General features: G+C 41.1%; 2 protein-coding genes across 4 annotated transcripts in view; both read right to left on the bottom strand.

Annotated features, from left to right (window-relative positions):
• LOC309350338 (putative CENPB DNA-binding domain-containing protein 1) overlaps positions 1 to 12,695 on the bottom strand; it is a 136,096-nt gene that overhangs the window by 27,283 nt on the left and 96,118 nt on the right. The gene's annotated exons all lie outside the window — the stretch shown is intronic.
• The window catches only part of INTU (inturned planar cell polarity protein), a 34,032-nt gene that overhangs the window by 3,783 nt on the left and 17,554 nt on the right, over positions 1 to 12,695 (bottom strand). For all 3 annotated transcript variants that reach the window (XR_014160294.1, XM_081876736.1, XM_081876735.1), the window contains exons 5-13: positions 12,575 to 12,693; positions 12,059 to 12,148; positions 11,688 to 11,765; positions 10,157 to 10,346; positions 8,067 to 8,120; positions 5,057 to 5,119; positions 4,415 to 4,633; positions 3,508 to 3,963; positions 2,423 to 2,520 (exon numbers count right to left, since the gene is read on the bottom strand). Coding sequence is in view for 2 of the 3 variants with exons in the window: in XM_081876736.1 (XP_081732862.1) it covers positions 2,423 to 2,520; positions 3,508 to 3,963; positions 4,415 to 4,633; positions 5,057 to 5,119; positions 8,067 to 8,120; positions 10,157 to 10,346; positions 11,688 to 11,765; positions 12,059 to 12,148; positions 12,575 to 12,693 (1,367 nt within the window). In the remaining variant the exon portion in view is untranslated. The remainder of the gene's footprint in view (positions 1 to 2,422; positions 2,521 to 3,507; positions 3,964 to 4,414; positions 4,634 to 5,056; positions 5,120 to 8,066; positions 8,121 to 10,156; positions 10,347 to 11,687; positions 11,766 to 12,058; positions 12,149 to 12,574; positions 12,694 to 12,695) is intronic.

The raw sequence follows: 12,695 nt of genomic DNA on the forward strand, positions 1-12,695 counted from the left end.
ATCACCTTTTTACAATTAAGAACACAAATCCTACTGTGCAAAGCAAACCCATCAGCTGCAACATAGTAAGAAATTTTCCTAGGGTGTGGCTTGTTTCTATACGAATTAATTGTGAACATAGATAGTGCTTTATTGAAATAGTCATGTATGTTCTGTCCTAAGAAGCTGGTGACTTCTCTTAAGATTCCAAGCTATTCTGTTTAGCTGAAATTAAGTTAGATTTTTTTTTTTTTGGTAGGATTTGGCATTTCAACCAACTTGTAGCAGGGTCACAATTTTATTCCTTACAGTTTCAAGGAAATTAAGCAGGGAAACTCTGATTTTGCTGATAGTCTACCTGCTGACAGTAGAAACAACCAGCTTTTTGGTTGGATTGTCCGTGGAGGAAGAGTGGCTTAAGACAGCAGATGAAATCAGCTGTTTATTATACCTGTCATTATTAATAGTTACAGATAGGTAGCCGTGTTGGTCTGCCATAGTCAAAACAAAACAAATTCCTTCCAGTAGCACCTTAAAGACCAACTAAGTCAGTTCTTGGTATGAGCTTTCGTGTGCATGCACACGTGTATCTGAAGAAGTGTGCATGCACACGAAAGCTCATACCAAGAACTGACTTAGTTGGTCTTTAAGGTGCTACTGGAAGGAATTTGTTTTGTTTTGTCATTATTAATGTTGGACCGACCTTTGTATCCAGACCCTCAAAGTCCCTCTTACTTCTCAGCAAGGCCATTTCTTCTCAGCAAGGCTAGTCCATTATGGCCCATGCCCAAGCATGAGATGACAGCAAGATCCACTCTTCACAATTTCCCACACCACACTAAGCATAAAAAGTTGCCCCAGCAAAAGTACAGGGAACTGGGCCTAGCTCAAAAGGATTAGTCAAACAGTTAAGTTATTTAAAGCAAGAGTTTATAAGAAATGTGCAACAACAGCAAGAAACCTGTACCAATAACAATTAACAAACATCAGGTGGTTTGGACTGGGTGTCCATCAATATGCAGATGATACCCAGCTCTACCTCTCTTTCAAATCAGAACCAGTGAAGGCGGTGAAGGTCCTGTGTGAGTGCCTGGAAGCGGTTGGAGGATGGATGGCGGCTAACAGATTGAGGTTGAATCCTGACAAGACAGAAGTACTGTTTTTGGGGGACAGGAGGCGGGCAGGTGTGGAGGATTCCCTGGTCCTGAATGGGGTAACTGTGCCCCTGAAGGACCAGGTGCGCAGCCTGGGAGTCATTTTGGACTCACAGCTGTCCATGGAGGCACAGGTCAAATCTGTATCCAGGGCAGCTGTTTACCAGCTCCATCTGGTACGTAGGCTGAGACCCTATCTGCCTGCAGACTGTCTCGCCAGAGTGGTACATGCTCTGGTTATCTCCCGCTTGGACTACTGCAATGCGCTCTATGTGGGGCTACCTTTGAAGGTGACCCGGAAACTACAACTAATTCAGAATGCGGCAGCTAGACTGGTGACTGGGAGTGGCCGCCGAGACCATATAACACCGGTCTTGAAAGACCTACATTGGCTCCCAGTACGTTTCCGAGCACAATTCAAAGTGTTGGTGCTGACCTTTAAAGCCCTAAATGGCCTCGGTCCAGTATATCTGAAGGAGCGTCTCCTCCCCCATCGTTCTGCCCGGACACTGAGGTCCAGCTCCGAGGGCCTTCTGGCGGTTCCCTCACTGCGAGAGGCCAAGTTACAGGGAACCAGGCAGAGGGCCTTCTCGGTAGTGGCGCCCGCCCTGTGGAATGCCCTCCCATCAGATGTCAAAGCTACCTGACATTCAGAAGACATCTGAAGGCAGCCCTGTTCAGGGAAGTTTTTAATTTGTGACATTTTAGTGTATTTTTCATCTTTGTTGGAAGCCGCCCAGAGTGGCTGGGGAAACCCAGCCAGATGGGCGGGGTACAAATAATAAATTATTATTATTATTATTATTATTTTGTATGGCCTTTTTTTTTTGGTCAGATTCAATCCTAAACGAATGTAATGAAATACTGCAATAGTTTGCACACAAAAATATATGCACACTAGTGAAAAGCTTGTGTTTTCATACCAGATTCCCAAGGAAAGCCTAGCAAAGAGCTCTTCCTGCTGCCCCATATAGCTTAAGTGGGGAAGGTGAAGAAATCATGGGGAAGTTTCCTGTGTGGAGGTGCATGGTTAGTGGCAATTCATTCTAAGGAAAAGTGTGTACACTCGCATAGCACACTGGCTAGCCAATGGCTGTACACCTTAATGTAGTTAGTTATAAAGATGGGCTACGAGCCACACAAGGACATTCACAGCTTCAAAAACTGACCACTTTCCAATAGGCAGTCTAATAACTGGCACACCAGCCTTATTTTTTTATTTGCATACATCCACACACAAAATATTAATGTAGTCAGAAGCTAAAGAACAAAAGTTAGTAACACCTTACTTCATAACATTATACAGTTCAGTTTCCTTATCTGTAAGGTTCTTTTTGAGGGTTCCTAAATTAAAAGGATTTGGAAGAATATTTTTCTTTTTGGCGATCTGAAAAACAAGCAGAATTAAAAGCTCACAGTAGGTGTGTGATTCAGATTTTAACATACAAGTACGAGGGCTGTTATTAAAAATATTAAGCTAGTTCAGCAATTCACATGCTTTCTGATCCTATGCTGAGCTATCAAGTGACATGCTACATTATTTTTGAAAGATTTATGGTTATTTTCAAAAATGTAATTGTTTTTCAAAACCAACTTGAACAAATCTTCTGTTACAAATTGTTTTGTGCTATTTATTGGAGAGATAAAACGTTGTAGCCAACAAAGTCATACTTTGAGTAAACCCAAAGAAATAATGGACAATACTAATGTGTGTTCACAGATTTCAAAGCATCTAAGTATAATTTAGTTGCATACAACCCATAGCTTTCAGCACAGAGACGTATTATGCAGTTTTAATAAATTATGTGGATCAAACTAAACTAATTTGATGCCAATCAGAATTAAAATTTCATGCTTGATTCTTGTTGTTTAGTTTGGAATTTAGAAGTACTGTACTACCTAATGTGTATTATTTTACACATACTTTTGGTTAAATGGTGTAAAAAAACCTTTGTAGGATAGGTGCTGGGGGGAAGCCATATGAAAGAAAAAGGAACTCAGCTGGGTATTTATTGAATACTGGCAAGAGAGAGGAACACTTTGGTAACTTCATCTTGCAATGACGGCATGCAAAGCACCCTTGAAACAGGGTTATACAACTATGACAAAAACCTTCCCATTAGAATACATGGCACACCCATATACATAACTCATTTTTGGCAACTCTCACTTCTCCAAGCTGTGCTTATGGATGGAAAATGATTTAGGAGTTAACCCAAAGGAAGTAAGACTGGGAAGCTACATCATGGACATGAACCACACCCTCCCCTTACACTCAGGAAGTACTTCTTCAGCTTGCTTTCGCTGTTTGTGCCAAAACATTACTATGTGGGAAACATAATTTTAAGAAATTTAGGGAAAGAAAAAGCATTACCGTAAACAGACTATTACTTCCATCAAGTCGTCCAGGACCTTTCAGTTGCACAGGATTTGTATTAAGGTTCCCACTTCCTGCTTCAGGGCTGTTGCTATCATTGTCAGGCATCCCACTATTTCTTAAGGGACTAGGCTTACGTGTCCTTAAGGAAGAATCACTAAATGGCACTTTTTTACTTGCGGGAGTGCCTGCTGTGTACTGCAGTTTGTTGAGAAAAGACAAGCTGGTCAAGCTTTCCAGTTTGTCCCGCGATGCAGGGAGGAACCAATCTACACAGGATAGCAGTGGAGTGGAGGGTGATTCCAAACTCTCATCTATGCTGAGATCTATTCCATCCAACTGAAGGATAGTTGCTTTGACCTGATCCACATATATGCAATCTGGCCCCGGATTTCCAATGGCCTTGGAAGCACAACCTCCTGCTTCCAACAAGACACTCAACATAAAGTGCCTCTGAAAGAAAAAGGGAAGAATATGTTTGGTAGTAGGATTCCATTTTTCAATGTCTGTGACATTCAAAAGAATACAGAAAAGCCAGAACAAGCAAGAGTCAAAATCTCAGAACTCAAATCAGAGAGCAAAGCAACTACCAGACATAAAAAAATAACGTGATTTACGATGACAGAGATGGTGGCAACCAAACTTTTCTAGTGGTATATTACTGCAATTGAGAAGGTCAATACCCCACTGTCAATACCCCACTCAGTGGAGTATGTGTGCATGTGTTGTAGGGTTACTTGCAGCAGGACCGCCTTTGTTGACCTGACACAAAATATTTTTCAAATAACTTGAGCAAAAAGGAAATGTTCATAAATGACATATATGGAACCTTAGCACATGTTCATCACAGCATGCATTTTAACAGAAAAACAGCTGCAAATGTACCCCCCCCCACAAAACTTACCAGACCAACTATGAGTAAAAAGTATCTTGCTCTGGGTTCTTCATACCCTTCAGAAGATGCTTCACATGCCTGAAGATGATGTTGTGGAAACACTTCTCGCCATATTACCAACTGACCAATGCGCTGTTCTGCTGCCAAGGGCAAGAGGCAATAATGCCTGCTATATAATGCAATATCAATTAAATCCTCCTTTGGCAAGTGATTACTAATTAAATATCCCTGAATTAAAAACAAAGAGATAGCATAGATTCAAGATATCATATATAACCAGTTTCTTTATTCAAAGAGTTTTCTGCCTGCAAGGGTTTGGTTTTATTTGCGAAAGAAATCATAGCAACCAGGGAATGTTGCCACATTGCCTGTAACCAAGCAATGAATCCACTGGATTCCCAAGAAATCCAGCTTTCATTATATTTAAAGACAAAACCTCTAACCCCAAAGGCTGCAAAGGTGAACTTTGAAAAGATGAAGCTATTGCTTGATAAAAGCTCTGAGACTTGGAGGTATGAAGTTTTGCCTTTTCATATCAAATTATTCCCACTTCCATGGACTTAGGCTGCATTGCATATCATACATTCAAAGCACATGATTTCCCCCAAAGAATCCCAGGGACTGTATGTTGGTAAGGGTTCAATGTCTTACCTTGTAGAAGAGACATGAGCCCAAAATTGTATACTGTCGTCTCATGTCATAGTAATCTTCTGACTGTAAAACAAAACAATTAAGACACCATTTCAGATTTCAGCTAAGCAATTTGAGCATTATACAACACAGTACTTTAATTCCTCAGGATACTTTCTTTAAATGGCCAGCAGATGTCTTCCAGTAGTGATACATAGACACTGAAGAAGCTTGAAACTTCTTTTTAGAAGTTCTAATTTGTCACAAAATTACCAGTTATTTTGTCAAGCTGATTATAACTAACATAATCAATCAATTTATATTCATTTTCAAAAGCTATGTTTGTCAGAACATTTTTTGCTTTCAAAGTTGCAGCTCTTGCCACTAGAGGGACTTCTTCCAGCACAAACAGCAAAACAGCATAGCCTTTGATATGTATAGTATTTCTTGAAAACTTGTGAAATCATGTTTAGAATAAAAGCCAGAAGGGGAGAAAGTGAGTGAAAGAGCTAGAATAATTGTTTTCTTTATGCCTCGGATGTACACATTTACAGTTTACTAAATCTACTTTAATTAAAATGAGTATTAAACGCATATTACATTTACTTCAGAATAACGAAATCACTTTTTGCCACCTTCAAGTTCCCTGAAGCAAGTTTTAAAGTTTCCTAGAGAAACTGCAATACTTTATTATTAGAGAGAAATAATAAAATATGTCTAGAGCTCAAAAGACGTATCACAATGATTACAGCATGTACACACAGCTTCTGTCAGTATATGTAGAACAGGCACATACTATTTACTAGTAATACCGTATTTTTCGCTCTATAACACGCACCTGACCATAACACGCACATAGTTTTTAGAGGAGGAAAACAAGAAAAAAATATTCTAAATGAAACAGTGGATATATGATTTTTGTGGTTCATGCTGTGGTCACAGACATGTGATCTGACGGTGAGTTTGGGGTAGCCCAATGCAAAAATCCTGAGGATCCATGTGGATCCATGCTTTGTAACCACGTTTTTGCGCCATTGCGACCCCATGAAACAGTGGGTGCGTGTGTGTTTTGGTGCAGGCTGTAGCCATGGATATGCTATGTGATCTGATGGTGAATTTGGGGTGACCTAGTGCAAAAATCCTGAGGATACATGTGGATCCGTGCTTTGTAACCACGTTTTAAGTGGGGAGGGAAGGAAAAGAACTCAAGGGACAAGGAGCTCGCGTGGGGGGTGTGGAGAAGGATGCTGCTGATAATGCAGGAGAGGCTCCTCTCCAGCTTTGCTCCTTTAGAACAAGCAGGCTCTGCGTCTCTCCCTCCTCCCCGGCAAGGAAACCATGATAGTAACCACTCTGAGACAAATCAAGAAAAATTGCGACCAACACTCTCCCCCAAGCGCAGTGAGGTCAAAACACACACACACGCAGAGAGGGAACTGGCCCTAAAGTCGCAGGGCGCTGGGGGAGTGAACGGGAAGCAAGAGAAGGAGAAGGAGCCCTCACACACACAGAGACACACAGAGTGTCAATTCTAAAGTCGGAGGGACAGCGCAGGGAGAGTGAAGGGAAGCAGGAGGAGGAGAAGGAGCCCTCTCTCTCACACACACAGACACACAGAGTGTCAATTCTAAAGTCGGAGGGACAGCGCAGGGAGAGTGAAGGGAAGCAGGAGGAGGAGAAGGAGCCCTCTCTCTCACACACACAGACACAGAGTGTCAATTCTAAAGTCGGAGGGAGAGTGCAGGGGCGCAGGGAGAGCGAAGGGGAAGCAGGAGGAGGAGAACGATAGCTCAAGCACACACACACACAGCCCCTACAGTGGCTAATCCAAAATCGGACAGCAAAAAACTGCAGGCAGGGACAGAGAGTACGGTTTTTTTTAAAAGCAGCCAACCCCGCTCTGCTTCTCTCCCTCCTCCCGGCTAGGCTGGCTGAAAAGCTTCGCTGCTACTTAGCAGCTCTGTGGGGAGGAGAGAGGAACATAGAGGACGGGTTTTTTTTTAAAGCAGCCAAGCCCGCTCTGCTTCTCTCCCTCCTCCCGGCTCGGCTCGCTGACAGGAGCCGCTTACACCTGCTTTGCTGTTTCAAAGCAAGCCACGGACTGCTCACAACTGCAGCAGATTCCCCCGCCATCTGTAGGCATTCGCTCCATAACACGCACAGACATTTCCCCTTACTTTCTAGGAGGAAAAATCTGCGTGTTATGGAGCGAAATTTACGGTATATTCTGCAGCAACAATTGTACAACAGATAGTTGTAATAATCCTCAGTTTTTAAAATTAATTTTCTTTTTTCTGTACTGTTTATAATGGCTTACAGATAAGTAAACATAGATAGTTATATTTCACTGCATACCACTACAGAGCCTCCCTCCACCTTCCCTTAGTGGATTCAATATTGGCTAGCTGTCACCAAATCTCATTGGTGTCCAAAGGGAGAGACAAGCAAGCACTGGCTCTGGCTGCCCTTGCATTTCACCCTCTCTCAAAGGCAATGACAGTGAGGAAAAGCAGAAGCCATTGCTTCCCTGCTTTTCTCTCTACCTTGAAGTCAGGTTGGGGCCCAGAGGAAAGGGAACAAATGGGAGGTGGCTGATCCTCCCCTTCTGAGTCAGAGGAAGAAAGCCACAAGAAGGAACAGCTAGTCCAGGGGTCAGCAAACTTTTTCAGCAGGGGCTGGTCCACTGTCCCTCAGACCTTGGGGGGGACGGGACTATATTTTGAAGGGGAAAAAATGAACGAATCCCTATGCCCCACAAATAACCCAGAGATGCATTTTAAATAAAAGCACACATTCAACTCATGTAAAAACACGCTGATTTCTGGACCATCCGCAGGCTGGATTTAGAAGGCGACTGGGCCGGATCTGGCCCCTGGGCCTTAGATTGCCTACCCATGAGCTAGGCCATGGGGCTGCAGATCTCAAGCAGAGTCTTCCTGCTGTGGCAGGGGTTTCAGTGGGCTTCCAGCAGTGCCCCCGACTGTGGCCCTGAAAGAGCTAACGAGTGTGTAAAAAAAAAAAGGTTCCTTACTAGTTCTGCAAAGTCTGCCGCCTCCAACTCACTCAGAGCTGTATCAATTTCTACCTGAAAAACATTAGCAAATGAAAACACTAAAGATTAAATTTATTCCAAATAATGATAAAACCTCCTTGGCATCTCTCAGTACTGAGACAATAGTACACAGTACACAGAGTCACCAACAGATGGATATGGCATTTCAGAACTAGAGCAAAATCAGGTTCCAAACTCTTGTAGATTGCTATAATCAGGGTCGAAAGAAAAGCACCCAGTGGTTGCATACTTCCCCCTTCAGAAATGAAAGAAAAATATTCTCTCTCTGTCTCCTAAACCCACTGTTTAATATAATAGACATGCCAATCTCACTATTTTCATGGATTAAAACAAGGCCTGAATTTCCCTTGAAATCTGGCAAAGCTTTAGTATCCAGCTGAGTTATTAGAAAAAATGCTTTTCACTCAGGATTTAGTTTTTGTCTCTATGGAAATTTTCCAAAACATTCTCACACATTACCATTGTTTCACCCAAGAAGTGTTAAACTTGCACACTTCAGGATCTAGTGCGTTACAGTAAGTTTCGTTAAGAAAACCTTTTATTTATAGATCTTCATAATCATTCCATAAGGTACCAGCCAAAAATATGTTCCACAGTGAAAAGAGCTTAATTTGTAAGAAAGCACTTCCTGCAGAGTATGTGAACAAGATATCTTAGTGAGAAAAATTAGGTTTAAACCAGTGCTGCCAGAATTGCCAGCTACACAGTTGGTGTTCAAATAGTTAGTTTCTCTGTTCTTCCTAATCTCCAACTGAAAACACTTCCTGTCCCATGTAGGCAATCAATTTTTCTCAGTTTGTGGGGGTTTTTTGTTTTGAAACTGCTGCTAGCCTTCCACTTAATAATGGGATAAGTAACTTTTACGGCAAAATTACTCTTTTAACTGAATCTATCAAAAATATAAAACTTCGCACTATAATTGTATCACTCCAAAAACTAGAGAAGGGGTATGCTTTTAACAGACAATATTATGGGAACTGAGTTACGCATAGCGACCTTTTAAATAATTATTAGTGCATTCACTTCACAGGGCTAAGTATTCAGAAATACAAGCCCAAATATCTTTTGAGCTACACATTTCTTTAGAGCTGCCCTTTAAACCTCGGATTTACTACTGAAATTCATACATACACTACGCTAGGTTGTGAGAATGAAGTGTGCTTTATCTAAAAATTTTGCTGTAGTGAGCAAAAGTCTGCCCTGCCACTCCATCTTATGCAGCTTTGTTCCCCCCACCTGCCACTGAGAGATGCAAGGCTTCATGAACTTCCTTCTCTTGGTTGCTGGGGGGGGGGGGGGCACACAATGAGAGGGACAAAGTATTTCTCCCCTGTGTGTCTTCTGTAGGGTTCCTTCTCTCAGTGGCAGCAGCAGGAGCCTTAGTCCCTCCCCTGCTGCTGCAAAAAGGAAGCCTTACTTTCATGTTCCGAATTCTTACCTTCCTCTTCCTGGGGCGGGTGAGGGGGCAGGCCTTTCTATGGCCACCCACCTCTTCTAATAAGCAAAACTGTTCCATTTATTAGAAGAGGTGGGTGGGCTATAGTCAGGCACACCACATCAGGGCCTGACTTCTCCTTTACGTTCTTGCTGGTCCAGCAGGAATGTAAAAGAGGAGGAGTTAAGCTGATGAGTTGTGCAAGAGAAAGGTGTACATGCTCAGCGAGTGATCCCTTACATTCTGGCTGGCTTGTGCTTATTAGAGAAGGTGGGTGGACAACCACCCACATCTTATAATAAGCAGAACCTGGCTGGACCATAAGGAATGAATGAGCTTGTGCTTCAGCTGCTGCTCCTCTCTCCTCTTATCTCTCATGCTGTGGGTTTGTCATGACAAGATGCTGTTTTGCCACTCTCCTAATCATCTGTCGAAGACACGTGCCCCCTCTTACGCCCCACTCAATTTGGGCCTGAGAGTGAGAAAACACCGTTTTAGGCAAGAGTTGTGCTTTATAATATGTGTAATATATGAAGAGTTCTCTATGCACCTTGGGTTCTTCAACCTTGGGTTCTCATCTGTTAATTCTCTTAAAAGCTGTGGTCAGGGTTACCTTAATTTCTTGTGGAAGGCACAACCACCGCACTCCTGGAAAGTTGTATAAAAGCAATGCACTGCAGTTATCATAGTGTTGAGAACTAGGACTGGTACATGAGCTGAGTCTGGCAGGGTGAAGGGCTTGCTGGAAGAACAGGTTGAAAAAGTGATCCAACCGAGAAACATTTCCTACGTGACAAAAAGCACTGAACAAACATAAAGCAAAATTTAGAACAACAAGAAATGTCCTTCCATAACCTGTGTGCACAGCAGAAATTGTTTTATGGCAGGATACCACAATTTGACTTAACTTTCTGGAAGGCAGAAGGAAGCACAAGACAGCAAACCATAATTTCCCCTTTCATGCTATTTGAACTTCAATAGCGTTGTTTGGATGTCATGATAATTCACAGTTAAAACTCTAACTTAGATATATAATATACAGCAAGGAGAAAAGTGGATGGGATTGGGGCATTCATGGCAAACCATTAACTATGCTGTTTAGAGCATGGGATTAAAAAGGTATAAAAAGGAAAGGAACTGGAGGAAATTTCAGTTATGCACATTTCAGCATTTCACACACATTATTTTAGCCTTCATGTAAACACTTAAATTACAACTAAAATTTAATATTTGAAGACAATGACACATAATGTTTAATGGGAAAAAATACCACTTAAGGAAGTTTGACAATTAAGAGGTATATTAATAGTTGAAATATAAGAAATGAATAAAATGTTTTCTAAAATTTTACTGGGGAACATATTTTACAATGTTTTAGACAATGATCCAAAGAACCATACAACAAGTTATGCGCATCTATGATACCTGCCTAGGGTAGGAGGGAGTTAGGCTTGGAAGAGCTCCTGGTTGAAAATATAATCCTCAAGCCTAGAAGCAGGTGATTTTTACTAGCCAAAATATGAAAAATGTACACTCCTTTGGCCTCACCCCCTGCAGCAGCTTTTCTATGGTTACAGCATCCAAACAACTTTGGGACTTGTGTTTTTCTAAGAGCATCTCCCTAGGCCACATAGTGAAACATTCAAATGAAGTTTGAGCTATGGAATGGGGACGTACTGTTCAAAGAAAGTTCAAACAATGTCACAGGGCATATGCAAGAACTTAAACAAGCATGGAATGTCTTTCATTCCAGTTTATGATTATTATTATTAAGTGGCATCTGGAAAGTAAAGTGAAATATGAGTAAGTTATGATGCTCAGAACACAAAATTCATTCTGTCACTGAGAAATGAAGTAGGATAACCTTTAGCAAATTATGTCAAAGAAACACATAAATTACACATAGCCTGAAACTGCCCAGCTAATTCTGTACACAATAAAGCTTTGAAATTGAGTTTCTCACTATGCCGCTTCAAGGCAAATCATTTTGGAACTGCAAGTTTGCAAATAAAGGGACAGGGATTTGTGATCCAAATGAAAATTCTCCTGAAATCAGATTTCAAGCAACACAACATCATATCCAAATCCCAAATTTGCAAAAGGATTAGTAATTACAAAACAGTGTATATTTAGGAGTATTTTACCTGTCCAGAGAGCCATACATAAATTTCAAAGTCCGGACAACATCTGCAATCATGTTCCTTAGCTGAGAGAGAGGGACACTGTAATACCAAAACAACTCCTCTAAGAATTGTGCTAACATAATACAATGAATACAGATACAGCTGAATGACAAAATGAGCACAATCCAGGAAAAGGTAATTAGTTGAAACTAAGTGTCACTGAAAGTAATTGAATGCCAGTTCTGAATTTAGGATTACCAGCTGTTACATAATGTCAGAAACTATCTACATTATCCAGCAACAATATAAGAGAGCTAGTGGCTTATTTTAGACATTACCAGCACCACCACCATTTAAAAATGTCACTTAGAAAAAATATCTCACAAATTTACCTTTCAGCTGGAAGGCCAATTACAAGGAGATTATCCGATTCCTTCCAGTAAGCGACATGGATCAGTTTTCCACATAAAAACATTGATGAACTACAAAACATCAGCACACAAGGGAACAATTTATCATGAAAGCAGCTTATAAAGAAATATATAGGCTACAATACCTTGCCCCATAACTCTGATTAGCTGGCCATAGTGGCTATATAGTAAAATGGTTAATTCTGTGATTTTGAGCTTATAATTAGGGGGAAGGTTGGATAGAGGGGGGTGAACTCTATCATCACCAATAACAATTCAAGTTTCTTTTTCCTGAGTGGTAATGTGGATGTTTTTGGCTACAAAGTTATATGATTTATTTTTTCAGTCAATGTTTTATTATTTCTTTATTTGCAAATTCCACAAGCAGCATAATTTATATGAGACAGTTTAACATTACTGATGTAAAACTAGTATATCTATAAAATTTGTGCCCACAAGGCAGAGGAGAGAAAAAGGAAGGAAATAAAGGACTCTGACCTGATTATATGTGTTCCTGTCATGTTTTCCAGTATGTCACACAGCGTAAGAAATATTCCTCTTACACTTTTCATTTTTTGGGAAGCTTCTGATATGGGATATTGGTAAAGAATTTCTTGCT

This window comes from Podarcis erhardii, assembly GCF_964252035.2.
Source record: "Podarcis erhardii genome assembly, chromosome: 9".
In the NCBI taxonomy this organism is placed as follows: domain Eukaryota; kingdom Metazoa; phylum Chordata; class Lepidosauria; order Squamata; family Lacertidae; genus Podarcis; species Podarcis erhardii.